Source organism: Mytilus galloprovincialis, chromosome 7 (genome assembly GCF_965363235.1).
Source record: "Mytilus galloprovincialis chromosome 7, xbMytGall1.hap1.1, whole genome shotgun sequence".
Classification (NCBI taxonomy): Eukaryota; Metazoa; Mollusca; class Bivalvia; order Mytilida; family Mytilidae; genus Mytilus; species Mytilus galloprovincialis.
Genome location: NC_134844.1, coordinates 30720554 through 30735509, shown reverse-complemented (window position 1 = coordinate 30735509; position 14956 = coordinate 30720554). Strand labels below are relative to the sequence as shown.

At 30.8% G+C, this 14956-nt stretch overlaps 1 protein-coding gene across 2 annotated transcripts in view; it reads left to right on the top strand.

The window, feature by feature from the left end:
* LOC143082745 (cytoskeleton-associated protein 5-like) overlaps positions 1-14956 on the top strand; it is a 56296-nt gene that overhangs the window by 11909 nt on the left and 29431 nt on the right. For both annotated transcript variants that reach the window (XM_076258584.1, XM_076258585.1), the window contains 11 exons: positions 2155-2268; positions 5483-5587; positions 7367-7456; positions 7997-8161; positions 9728-9856; positions 10773-10916; positions 11435-11464; positions 12219-12305; positions 12759-12869; positions 13473-13565; positions 14035-14220. In XM_076258584.1, the coding sequence (XP_076114699.1) occupies positions 2155-2268; positions 5483-5587; positions 7367-7456; positions 7997-8161; positions 9728-9856; positions 10773-10916; positions 11435-11464; positions 12219-12305; positions 12759-12869; positions 13473-13565; positions 14035-14220 (1254 nt within the window). The remainder of the gene's footprint in view (positions 1-2154; positions 2269-5482; positions 5588-7366; positions 7457-7996; positions 8162-9727; positions 9857-10772; positions 10917-11434; positions 11465-12218; positions 12306-12758; positions 12870-13472; positions 13566-14034; positions 14221-14956) is intronic.

Here is a 14956-nt window from a genome sequence, read left to right as displayed (position 1 = left end):
ATTTGAAACTTTGATACTCAATAGTTTCCCAGCAAAATATTCACATTCCTTGGGGATAATTAGTGTTCGTCCAGTGGCATATATAACAATTGTGATGACGAATTCCTTCCTTTGTTCGAGAACAATCTTATTGAAATATAAATCTGTGATTTTACTATGCCCACAACTTCGATGAACCAAAGCAAATTCTACATCGACCTGTATTTAAATCAAATTGGTTCTCTTCTTCTTCTTCTTCTTCTGGTATACAATAGTCTATCGACATTCGATGATTACATACTGTTGGCATACGTGGACTAGTCTATTCACAAAACTTTTACCCCAATTTATTCAAAATATATGTTTTTTTCTTAATATGTTCAATGTATACATGTATATATTTTAAATTGCGCTATAGTTCCGTAACTTTCTACCCAGTCGTATAAACGAATCGTCGACAAGTGCGTACATTTTTTTAAATCAATATTTCTGGTATGTTCCAATCTGTCCTTCACTATTGACAATGAGTATATATTACATTTTCCCAAATTCACCCTTGGAAAAAATATTTAAATAGATTTTAATTTCATCAAATCTTATTTTTTGGGTATTATTTATATTTTTATGAATAATATTCTTTACACCAGAAATGTAATTTATAAACAAGCGTATGAGTTTAGTAATGACAAGTAAGACAGAGATGTATATTATACATCTGATAGTTCAAAATGGAAAGTTATAAGTTATCCGCCGTGTACACTGATCAATACCTGCAGAGGTGAAACGATGCATGAACTTGCAAGCCCGACAGGAAATCGCTTGAATACCTGGACGTGTCACCTCACACCCCTAACAATACCTTTGGAAGTAATACCTTTAGCCATGCTGGTGATCAGATGAGGGAAGATCAGAATTTATTTGAAAAAAGTTTATTACTTTAAAGAATTATGAACAAATTAGATTTTCGAAAACATTTTTCACGGAACACTTATTTATGATTTCAGCTTTGACTTTTTACCTAATTCCAATATCAACAGTTTAAAAACAACAGACCATGGTAATTTAAAAAAATAAGAATATTTTCCGTATCAAGTTAGTTAGTCGGATAAAACAACCGTACGATTGACAAGATATCAACACGCAATTACGACTACATCGGTTACTGTAGTTTTGTTCCTTTGTGGTTTATAGACATATCGTTGTTATAAATCGGGAAAGACGACAAAATGACCGAACGCAGAGAATTGATACTCTAAATTTAAAATCGATGGTGATCGCTTATCTAGCGGAATTAAACTTTAATAACTATGAATTTGAGCATTTTTATACTGAATGAACATAATATCAATTTTTGATTTTTTTGCGCAGTTTCCCTTTAAAGACAATTTAAATATGTCTTTTTCCACAATCGTCAAAGAACAGAATTTACTTTGGAACTGGTGTGGGAGTTTGTGTCCATACTTGTTGAGAAAACATTTTATGAAAAATTACACAAATTGCACATATCAGTGCTTTTAAGAACGAATCAATCGGTTCTATCTTAAATTTTGTACAAAGGGAAGTAACTGAGTTCACAATATTGCTAAAATGTTGTGTTTCGTTGCTGGGCTTCCAAAATGTTGTAAATTACAAATTTTTCAAGAAAAAAATATCTCACAAACAGGCTTTGAAAATTTTGACAAATGCATGCTTCCAAAATGTCGTATGTGAACTTGAACATTTTTGTAAATAGCAGTGAAATAAAAACTTTGACATTTCTGGATTATATAAGAACTTAAATTATTTTCACAGAAATAAAGAAATGTATGATTATTTTATTCCCAAAGCCATTATACAACGATTTCCAAGTTTTCATACAACATTTGGGAAGTAAACTTGACAAACAACTGACATTGGCAATTTAGTAATATGTCTTATTTCAAACTTTTTGATTGGTCTAACTGTATGCTATTTTGTAATACCAAAGATTTCCTCCCGCCCAGACCATTGGCGTCAAAAAGTATTTTTAGCAAAAAAAGTCAACATTTTGGAAGCCCAGCGACGGTTTGTTTTATACAATGCAAATGTTTATTTTAAGTTCAAGTTTATATTAAAACAATTTCCTTTGTAAGTTCTTTCTCTTTATAGTCTTTGTTATATATGTTCATTTTTTAAAATTAATTATTTTCTTTACAGGAGGCAAAGAAATGGCAAGAAAGGAAAGAAGCTTTAGATGCTTTACTGAAATTAGTGCAGAATCCCAAAATAGAAAATGGAGATTTTGGTCCATTGGTGAAGTGTATCTCAAAGGTAAAACTTTTATCAGTCAAAATTTTGTTACTATGGAATTTTTTATTTTCTTCTTTTTGAATTTTTCATTCTGCCGCAAATTTTTTATGTACATGTAGATAATGAATATTTTATATATAGTATACATACACATTTACAAACAAAGGGTCAAATTGAACAAAGTACCAGTCCAAATGAAAGGGTTTGTGTTGCTTTTCAGATGCTTGTCATCTACTTTTATTTTCCTTCTATGCGCTTGTGACTTTTCTAAAACTGGTTTTGTTATTACAAAATTCAAATGAAGACATCTGTCAAACTGTCTGACCATTTGTTGATAGATCATTATATTGAAGTTTTACAGGGGATCACATAAATGTTTTTAACTGAACATGTGTATAAGATACTCCAGAATTACAAGTGAGACATTTATAAATATTGTGACAATAAACAAGAGCTGTGTATATCTGCTGAGCCTTTAATTAATGCCATGCTTTTATTCTCGAAATAACAATGATAATGATAATGAAAAATGTACTAAAAACATTTTTGGATTCTTAAAAAATGATCTGTTTTTGAATTGAAAAAGTATGTGTTTTTAAATGGGGTTGATATTTGAAGTAACAAAATTGGACCATGAAATTCAGGAATATTACATATAGCTTAGCTACTAACAAGGCTCACGCTACCAGGTGACTTGGGCGAAGAAGTCGCTTTCCCGACCGTCATTTCGCTTTCCCCGACCCTCAAAAGCGAAAACAAGTTGCCCTGTTGTTTCAGATACTCGCTTTCAGTCGCTTTCGTCATTGGATATTTTAATTTTTACCAAGTTAGTGAAACATCAATTTTTTATTGATAATTAAAGAAATTCAGACAAAAACGATTCATTTTCTTAAGAAAAGAGGTTGAAGCATTGTCTTTACAGTGTGTAGCAGGTTATTTAATAAAAAGACAACTTTTTATCCCTTCGTGCATTTCCGGTGCTTGTTGCTCAAAAACGTACATCAACCTAACTTTTGGCAGTAAAATAAGTTTGTTTCTTCATTTAAATGTGATAAAAGTTGCCTCCAGTAAATGTTTAATACATTTATTGCATTAAAAACGTAATGTTCCTTTCCAAATAGCTTGTCAAACATCGTTTATTTTTGTAAACTTTCTTGCATTCGTCCGCCATTGACCGTTTCTAACTACGGATCGAAACCGGACCAGCTATGACCGAAATCTGTATTTTTACAATAATAACTAGGAGGCATGGATGCAACATCTGACAGAAGAATATTGATCCCAAAAGGAAAAATTACGCATTCCATACCAGGCCTGGGGCCATTACATTGCAATGTAATGCATTACATTACAATTACTTTGTGATTCTTCCATTACAATTACAATTACAATTACATTTTTTCTCACATGTAATGCATTACATTACAATTACTTTGCCTGTGTAATGCATTACATTACACATTACTTTTTCAATATAAAAACAAAAAGCATTTCAAAAACAGAGGTATATGTACATATGTATACAGTGTTAGGGACATAGACTTCAAATACTGGTTAATTAATATGTCCATTGCACTTTATCATCATAAGTGGTTTAAATGTGATGCCATTAAGAGAACAGCGATAAGTTCTGTACACCTTTCCGGCAATACTTAAAAGCCTTTCTACAGGAGCTTATGTGTGGGAAATGGCTAAATACTTGATAGCTGTATTAACCAAAGAAGAAAGGCACACTGAATTTGACTTCCATTATTCCAGTGCATTGATTGAAATTTCTTCACATGGCTCAGACAAGTAGATGTTAACATCATGTACTGCACCTTACCTGTGTCTATACCCTTTGATTGAGTAGTAGGAGGCATGAAACTGAAAAAGTCACTTTTAAGTTTCTTAGGTGGTGGTAAAAAATAAACAAATTATCATATAATTTTTTTATTAACATTGATCACTTAATCATTAAGACATCAAGGATTTCAAAGGGATATAATAAATGTGTCATTAAAGGATTATCTTGTGAAATGCCTAAGGGTTCTGTGAGGACAAACATAAGTTGAGAAGATTTGATTGCAATAAAAACATTGTGATATTAATTAGGTGAAATAACAACACAGATAGGACCCAAACCACAGTTTGGTTTAAAAATGTTGTTTGATATATTCAATATTTCATTGAAATACATGTAAGGTGTGTATAGAATTATGTAATTTTCATCTTCATATTTTATTCATTGATCTATATAGTTTTGTTTGATAATTTTTTTTATAAGATTTTTCAAAGACCACCTAACACCAAAATATTCCCATATCATATTAAACAAATATCAGAAACCAAGATCAAAGACTTGATATTTTTTACAATTTTATATTTCTTACCTTAATGTGTGTTTTAAAGATTGATGTAATTTATTTAATACAGTAATTAACTGTGACAAAAATTTTATTCCATACTTTCTTTTGTTTTTGTTAATATTTTATTTTTATTATACAATATTCTTCAGTTTTACCAATTTGTAATGAAAAGTAATGTACTGTAATGGAGGCATTACATCAATTTTTAACTAAAGTAATCATTACATTACATGTAATTGTAATGCAGAAAATGTGCATTACAAATTACTTTGCATTACATCCAAAAAAATTAATATTACAATGCATTACAATTACAAATTACCATTACCCCAGGCCTGTTCCATACGCATTAAAAGACTTTTGGTTACATCTAATTGATTGGTGTATATAATTCCATATAATTCATACGGATTGTTTCAAAAAATTGATCAAAGTCAAACTCTGAGACTATTGTGCTAATAATAATATCAATATATTATGGCCCAGCTTAACTTTGTATATCTTTTGATGAGAAACAATGAATTTCATATTTTAATCAAATTGTAATTGATATATTATAATTTCTTTAACTTTTTTAGTGCTAGATATTTAATTGGTAGTTTCTCACAAGAACCTAAACTTAAACAACTTTGAATTTGAACAGTTACTTTAATTGTATACTTAGATATGAATTGAACAATATAAAAAGAACTTTATTTACATATGACCCTTTATACTATAGTAAAATATAAAACATTGTAGTGCAGCTCGCGAAGGAGCACTTTCAAATCCCACCACTTCTCCCTATCAGTTTTGAAAAGAGAAGTCACTTATCCCTATGATTCTGAAGTAGTGTGAGCCCTGAGTGTATTACATATAAGTACAATTGGCATTTTTTGTTTATCCAGGTTATTGCCAAAGACACCAATGTTATATTAGTTGGTATTGCAAGCAGATGTTTGACTGGATTAGCCATTGGTTTGAGGAAAAAGTTTTCACCTTATGCACTAAATGTAAGTGTGATAACAATATTTAACATATTCAGATGACTTGTCGTGGCAGGTATTTTGCAGCTGATAAAATCTAATTACTCACTTGGAATTTCTGTTCAGGGGGATGATGCTTCTGTGTTGAATAGGCTGAAGATGACAGTTACAAATTGAACAACTTGTCAAATTGTTTTCACTTTTTACTCACAATTTGATAGGTTTAAATTATATTTATTATACCCCATGCAACGAAGTTGCAGAGGGTATAATGTTTTTGACCCGTCCGTCCGTCAGTCCGTCTGTCAGTCCTGTTTCTTGTCATCGCAACTCCTCTCAAACCACACAACAGAATTTAACGAAACCTTTTCAGATAATAAGGACATACTATGTAGTTGTGCATATCGACGGGAAATTGGGATTCAATTTTTTTTCTAGGAGTTACGCCCCTTTGAACTTATTTACTTTAATGTACTACTGCAACAGTTTGTCATCGCAACTCCTCTCAAACCACACAACAGAATTTCACGAAACCTTTTCAGATAATAAGGACATACTATGTAGTTGTGCATATCGTCAGGAAATTGCGATTCAATTTTTTTTCTAGGAGTTACGCCCCTTTGAACTTATTTACTTTAATGTACTACTGCAACAGTTTGTCATCGCAACTTCTCTCAAACCACACAACAGAATTTCACGAAACCTTTTCAGATAATAAGGACATACTATGTAGTTGTGCATATCGACGGGAAATTGTGATTCAATTTTTTTTCTAGGAGTTACGCCCCTTTGAACTTATTTACTTTAATGTACTACTGCAACAGTTTGTCATCGCAACTCCTCTCAAACCACACAACAGAATTTCACGAAACCTTTTCAGATAATAAGGACATACTATGTAGTTGTGCATATCGACGGGAAATTGCGATTCAATTTTTTTTCTAGGAGTTACGCCCCTTTGAACTTATTTACTTTAATGTACTACTGCAACAGTTTGTCATCGCAACTCCTCTCAAACCAGACAACAGAATTTCACGAAACCTTTTCAGATAATAAGGACATACTATGTAGTTGTGCATATCAACGGGAAATTGTGATTCAATTTTTTTTCTAGGAGTTAGTCCCTTTGAACTTATTTACTTTAATGTACTACTGCAACAGTTTGTCATCGCAACTCCTCTCAAACCACACAACAGAATTTAATGAAACCTTTTCAGATAATAAGGACATACTATGTAGTTGTGCATATCGACGGGAAATTGGGATTCAATTTTTTTTCTAGGAGTTACGCCCCTTTGAACTTATTTACTTTAATGTACTACTGCAACAGTTTGTCATCGCAACTCCTCTCAAACCACACAACAGAATTTCACGAAACCTTTTCAGATAATAAGGACATACTATGTAGTTGTGCATATCGACAGGAAATTGCGATTCAATTTTTTTTCTAGGAGTCTCAACTCCTCTGAAAACACAACAGAATTTCATGAAATTTTGTAGATAATAAGGACATACTATGTATATTGACAGGAAATTATTATTCAATATTTTTTCTTATACAATTTTTTTTCTTATACTTATTTAATTTCTCCAATGACAATGTGGGGACATGGGGTATGTGAGCGTGCTCACTAAGGTTCTTTAATTTTTCATGGTTATATTTGACTAATTGATTATTACTGATGTTGAAAGTATAGGGAGAAAATTATTTAATATTCATTTATTTATGTCACAGTACTACTACACAGTTGTAAATACAAACATATGGTGAGAAAAAGTTAATATATATTTGTTATTTATTTACAGTGTATACAGATGATATTGGACAAGTTTAAAGAAAAGAAACCTGCTGTTGTAACTGCACTGAGAGATGCTAGTGATGCTATTTACCCTTCTGTAAGGTTTAGTTTTAAGTTATACCTTTTACATTGAAGCTTGAAATAGTTGAGTAGGTCCAAAACATTTTTCATCAAGTCAAAAGGCTTTTGAACTGGGACCTACTCATGTGTGAAACTCTTTGTGTAAAAGGAAAATAAAAAATGATCAACTCCGTACACTACTGTTGAAAGAAGATATTACATACCATGCATACTGGATCTTAATCGCCTTAAGAACAGTGAATATGTATTGTATCAGCTTTATTACATTAATTTAAATGTCTAAATAAAGACCTGAGAAGCCTCAAATCATGCAAATTGTCTTTTCTGTTGTTAACAGCACACGGAAATCTTATATTCTTTGATAGTAGTCCTTTTATATGTTTGTTTTATTATAATGTGAAGCTAATTTGGTATAAAGGAAATATATGAATGCATGTAACATGTAAATCTTTTTAAAAATAGAAGATTTTGTCAATAATCTATATTTATAATGCTTACACGATTATATTGCCTTTATTAGTTGAGAAATATACAGATGACGTTTATATTTTCACAGACAAATTTAGAAGCTATTTCTGAGGATGTGGTGGCAGCACTAGACAACAAAAATCCTCAAATTAAAACAGAGACAGCCTCGTTTTTATCTCGATGTTTTTCTAAGTGTACTACAGCAACTTTACCTAAGAAAATGCTCAAGATGTTCTGTACAGCTTTACTTAAGGTAGGTCAAATATTTTATTGCAGTATTACATGTATAACAATCTTTTTTTGGTTTTCAGTAGCATTTTTATATAAATGTAAATGCTGAGGCTTTTAGTTGCATAAATGCACAAATAATATTCTTTTTGAAATTAGAAAAAAATATACTTTGATAACTTGTTGATTTCAGAATTTGAACTCTTCCAATGTGAACGTAGGAAAGTATCTTTTTCCTCAAAATAGAAACGTTTGCGGTTCTCAGTATTTCATAGTAGGTTTTATTCATGTTTTGGCCAACAGACCTCTTCATACTAATGTGTCTAATATATTAGAGGTTTTCTGTCTTATGAATAATAGACATACATTAATAGTAACAAGGAATTTATTATTTAGAATGATGAAGGTATTTTAATGTTAGATTATGCTGTACTGGTTTTAAATTAGAAGTCCTAGAGATAATTTTTTTTCTTGCATTGAATTAGCTTACATTTGAACTTTAACGTTTTGATCAGTTATTCATATTAACACCAACACATACATCTTTTTCCTTGTCTATACCTTTTATTAACACCAACACATACATCTTTTTCCTTGTCTATACCTTTTATTAACACCAACACATACATCTTTTTCCTTGTCTATACCTTTTATTAACACCAACACATACATCTTTTTCCTTGTCTATACCTTTTATTAACACCAACACATACATCTTTTTCCTTGTCTATACCTTTCATTAACACCAACACACACATCTTTTTCCTTGTCTATACCTTTTATTAACACCAACACATACATCTTTTTCCTTGTCTATACCTTTTATTAACACCAACACATACATCTTTTTCCTTGTCTATACCTTTCATTAACACCAACACACACCTTTTTCCTTGTTTTATACCTTTTATTAACACCAACACATACATCTTTTTCCTTGTCTATACCTTTTATTAACACCAACACATACATCTTTTTCCTTGTCTATACCTTTTATTATCACCAACACACACACATCTTTTTCCTTGTCTATACCTTTTATTAACACCAACACATACATCTTTTTCCTTGTCTATACCTTTTATTAACACCAACACATACATCTTTTTCCTTGTCTATACCTTTTATCAACACCAACACACACATCTTTTTCCTTGTCTATACCTTTCATTAATTATAGTACTTGTATCAGAATTAAAAATGCTACTGTGGATGCATTAATATGGGGCAGGGATTACCCGTTTGATACTGCCCAAAAATGTAACTCTGCCTTGATAGTATTGATAGTATTTTCAATGTGAATACATGATCAATTTAGTTCTATTTTACATGTTATTTGCATCATTTTTGTGGTAGACTTCTTTCACTTTGTCTCTTGTTTTCATGTCATCATAGAGCAGAAGAATATATTAAGAATGTATTCATGTACACTGAATTATCATGATCAAAGGAAGTAAATAATACTATGAGAGAGTTGTTGGACATACATATTGCATGTGCATCTACAGGATTATTTAAATAGCTCAATTGTGAGATCTAATTTCTAATGTGGACATAGTTACAAAGAGTCTTGAAATATTTGTTATTGTAGACAATAAATGATACAACACCAGAAGTAAGAGAGGCTTCGTATGCAGCACTTGGTATGGCCATGAGAGTTGTTACCGAAAAAAATATCATGCCTTTTCTACCAGACGTCGATGCTATCAAAATGCAGAAGGTAATTTCTTACAGTAGTTTATGATAGAATTGGATCAAAATTTTTATGCCCCATTTATGGGCATTATGTTTTCTGGTCTGTGCGTCCGTCCATCTGTTCGTCCGTTCATCAGTCCGTCTGTCCTTCCGTTCCTCAGTTCGTCCGTCTGTCCCGCTTCAGATTAAAGTTTTTGGTCGAGGTAGTTTTTGATGAAGTTGAAGTCCAATTAACTTGAAACTTTGTACACATGTTCCCTATGATATGATCTTTCTAATTTTAATGCCAAATTAGAGATTTTACCTCATTTTTACGGTCCATTGAACATAGAAAATGATAGTGCTGATGGGGCATCCGTGTTCTTAGGACACAGTCTTGTTTGTGGAGGGTTTTAAAGGGCTTGTCCATTTCAACATAAAAACACTAGAGCGGATTTATTTAGTGGTGTTTTTTTTGCAGCATGTCCCGAAGATATGCATTCGATAAATTCAACAATTGTTAATGAACTATATACACAAAATATTCTTACTCTTTAGAATAAAACAACCACACACACATTTAAGAATGTGTGTCATACAATAGTTTAAAACTGGAATGGTTTTATTCACTGGAAAAGCCAATTCCTTAGGAATTGATCATACTAGTTATGATTTTGAGAAAAGTAATGTTATCTGGATATTTAAAGTTTATTGTAACTTCCAAATGAATCTGGATTCATGATCCGGTTTCCTCAGACTCACCATTGTCAATAATTCTACATAATCTTAAATTAAGACTTGTAAAATTGTTTTGATATGACTGATAATGTTTCAACTCACATATTTTAAATGGAATAATTGCATTTAAAGACTAATTGGTGTATGGTGGTTTTTTTTTTAACAGTTCTATAATCACACAAACACAGATACATTTTCAGTAATATATGTATACTTGATTTCAGATAAAAGAAAGCTGTGACAAAGCTGTGCTTCTGAATGCTAAAGGAGAACCCAGGTCTGGTGGTGGTAGTGCAGTCAGTAAACCAGCTCCAGCTAAAGTTCCAGAACCCAAACCTGTAGCTAGACCTAAGACTACAGCTAAGTCTGTAAGTACTAAGTTTAATGTAGATTTAATTACTGTTACAAAATAACTGTATTCTCTTTGTGAATACATCACCATAACTAAGTTATGAACAAAGCTAGAAAATGTGTTCATTTTTTTTTGGTAGATGAACAATGCATTCCGTATTTGATATTTTGACATGTAAATTCATATTTGAATCATTAATTAAATCAGATAAAACTAAAAATTTACGTCAAAACCTGTTTTGACATTAATTTTTTTAAGAAGTTCAAGTTTTAAAACAATTACACAGAAATATTAAGAAAAAAAATTGAAATATAATGTTTAGTGTGGATGAAGTACATTTCTGGTTCAATTTTGATGTACATGCTCATAGACCAAATCATGGTGTATTCATTAGAGGCATAGAAAGATGTTGAACCAAAAGTTGACTTACAAGACTAGCCAAAACCATCTAGCTCAACTTGAGGTCTCAATTAGCTGTGAATTTTAGAAAAAAAATGTATATAATACTTATATTTTTTTCTTCTATATTTTTAGGATAGACCAAAAACAGCCCCTGCAAAATCTGTAAGTATGAAGACTAAATGTATAATATTTGATTTGTTTAGCAGCGAATCGGTATTCATAGCTTCATTTTGTACCTGATGCTTGAAAATGTTAAGTATTTTATCTATACTGTATCTGTATCATTGCTTGTCATAGAATATCATATATTGGTTGATTAGGATACTTTTCTGAGTCAAAGACAAATACATAAATGAGATATATCTGATGTTCTTGTATACATGGTGCATAATAATTTCTGTGCAAGATAAAAGATTACAAACATATTATTATATACAATGAATAGTGTCAGAAATATCAAAATACTTCAAAATGAATCACACAGTTACATAAGATCAAAGTATCTGTAAGAAACTGCTTAATTTCCTTATTTACAGCAGACAAACTTACATGAGTAAAAGAAACTGGCACATATATCTCCATGCAGATGCTGCTTACATTACTTAGCATGGACAATATCTAACAGTTGTCCAAAGAATCTATGAAATTGCCAGAAGACGGTGTTATTCGCCAAATAAAAAGAGTTATGGGGTGTATTTAAATAAGATGTGAATGAGACATAAATCCAAAGACAAAAAAAGGCAAAACAACCTATTGGTATAAATCATATAGTTTGCAGTAATAGATCGCTTTCTATACAATGTCTAAGCTCTGAAATGGTTCATCAACTTAAGCAAAGACACAGTGTATCCCCATCCTCCAGATAGACTTATTTCATATTCATTTATATTTCAAGATGTCCTATATTTTATTTTAGACATCAAAGAAAGATGCTAAGGGTAAAGGTGGAGGAAAGAAGGGAGGTGCAGCAGCTGGCGAACTTCCTACAGAAAGTGTTCTCTCAGTAAGTTCTGTTTTAACATACCTATTTTCTTGGAGAAATCATGGATTTGTATCTTTTTATTTTATACTTTATGAATATACATGTTTATGATATGAATGGGTAATTTTTAATTTGACTGTTATTTACATTTGTTGTGAGGTTAATAAATAAAATCCTGAAAAACTGGTAGTCTTAAAAAAATTAGTAGTTATACAGTATTTAAAAAAATTAGTTTAAAAAAAACACTTATTGAATCATTTAAATTACTGAAGCAAATAGATAATCTTGGAAAGTATATATACAACATGGAAAAATGTTGGAATGCAGATTATTTCAGTTTCTCTTGACCATATAGTTGTATTTGTGTGATTATGCAAATTATTTTCTGTCACTATAAAGTCTTATATTCAAATAGTAATAATTGAGGGTACTAGGCAACACATGCACTAATATTATTGAATTTCAACAAATTAGGATGAAGCTGTAGAGGATAAAGCTGGTGCCGTGTTTCCTGGGGATACATTGAAACAGTTGACAAGTGCTAATTGGAAAGATAGGCTGGCTGCCATGGAAAATATCACACAGGTTTGATAAACAAATGTCAATATTTAATGTTACTAGCCAAAAAAGTGTTGTTTAAAATTAAGTTGTAAACAAAATACAAAAGATAGTATTCCATAAATGTAAATATGCTTAAGCATATTCAGTTAATACGTCTATCATTAAAAATAAAAAGTTTAACTATTTTTAAAAGAGGAAACAAATAAAAAGGGTTGATAAGTATAAACAGTTTTAAAAAATACATGTAATGTTATAAAGTGGAAAAGGATTAATATAAGTTGTCATAACTTGTTTCCCAATCCACTATCAATAAATATGTCTAAACTAAATAGTAGCAGAATTTTGAGTTAAGATAAAATTGATATACACACTGGGTTGTAGTTGCATATTTGATTTGGGAACACTTTTCTACTGAGGACAGTGTAACAGAAGCTTGATTAACCAAACAGATATTTTATGATACACACAACACACAAAAACCCCCAGTAAATTTGAGTATATTATCAAAAATGTTCATCAAGATATAAGATATACGACTTCTGTTAACTTGAATTAGCATCATAATAATAGGATACTTTCAAACCAATGTTGATGTTATAATATAAAGACGATTGTTTATTTTCGTAGACCATGAAGGGTATGTCTAAAGATGAAATACCATGTCAGGCTGTTGTCAAAACAGTTGCTAAGAAACCAGGTCTTAAAGATAACAATTTCCAGGTTAGTTCATCCCTTTTACAAAGTTTACAACTACTTACCTGATACACTTTTCAGCAATGTCTAAATTAAGGAGATTTTGAAATGAATATGAATTATGTTATTGAAATATTTAGATAGATGTAGTTGAAAAATTAAATCTTGAGAATCAATAGATTTCCAAAATGATACCTGCATTTTGTAAGTTGAGTTTTACCATTCTTGGTACATCATATCAAAAGAGTGACTTCAGTATCAAATATATACAAATCCAGATGTAAAATAGTGAATGATTCAAATACCTAAATTCTTTGATTTGACACAAAAATACCTACATATATTTGGAACTCAGCTCTAGTGCACAGCACACAAAGTATAAAATTTGAAAAATATCATATTCAAAGCAATCTAAAAATCAAAAATACTATTTTACAATATTTTCATAAAAAATTATGGTAACATAAATTAATTTTGCGAAAAACTTTTTTTTCAGGTTTTGAAGTTACGAATAGAACTTATAACACTTCTTGCGAAGAATGCCAAGTTCACAAAAGTATCTGCAGAATGTGTTTTATCAGACCTGGTTGATAAGATCGGGGATGTAAAGCAGGGCAAATCTGTACAGGAATGTCTCAGTTGTATTGCTGAGGCTACATCATTAGAATTTATTTGTAAAGAGGTACAGACTTTTACAGATAAAAATAATCATGAGTATAATCATGAGGATTACGTATGGAATATGCCCGTCAGCAATATTATTTTAGATAGGAACATTAAATTTCACACTTTGACTTCAAAATAATACACTATTGACAAGGTAGAATAATTAAGGAATGACTGTAATATTTTTTCTGTCTATGAAGAAATAACCTAAAAAATTTGGTGCACACTGAATAACGCGCGTAGCGGGTTATTTAACAGTGTGCACCACATTTTTTATGTTATTTCGAATAGACAGAAAAAATATTACAGTCATTTCTTATAATTTAATTCTAAATTCCATTTTAAACCGTAGAAAACCATGAAAAAACGTTGACAACGTCACTGTCACATGACTAAATTATGTCTATGGCCTGATAACAAAATAACGTCAGCCAATCAGAAGACACGTTACATCCAAAATTAAATTATATCCTGATAAGCAGTTATCCACAAATTTACATATACCCCGTTTCTTTTTTTCTCTATCCAAAAAAATTGAAACCCTTGAAAATAAATGAATTCACAGTATATTAAGTTACTTTAGGGAGAAAAGAGAAAACATATAATTTGTTGATATAATGTGCAAATCTCTATTTATTTCAGTCCTTTGTATATGATTTTCATTTCAAGTACCCTCAGGTGTATTTCAGACCTGACGTCACATGTCTTGTTTAGAAATACTTGATCCATTTGGTGATGTTTAGAGAATATAC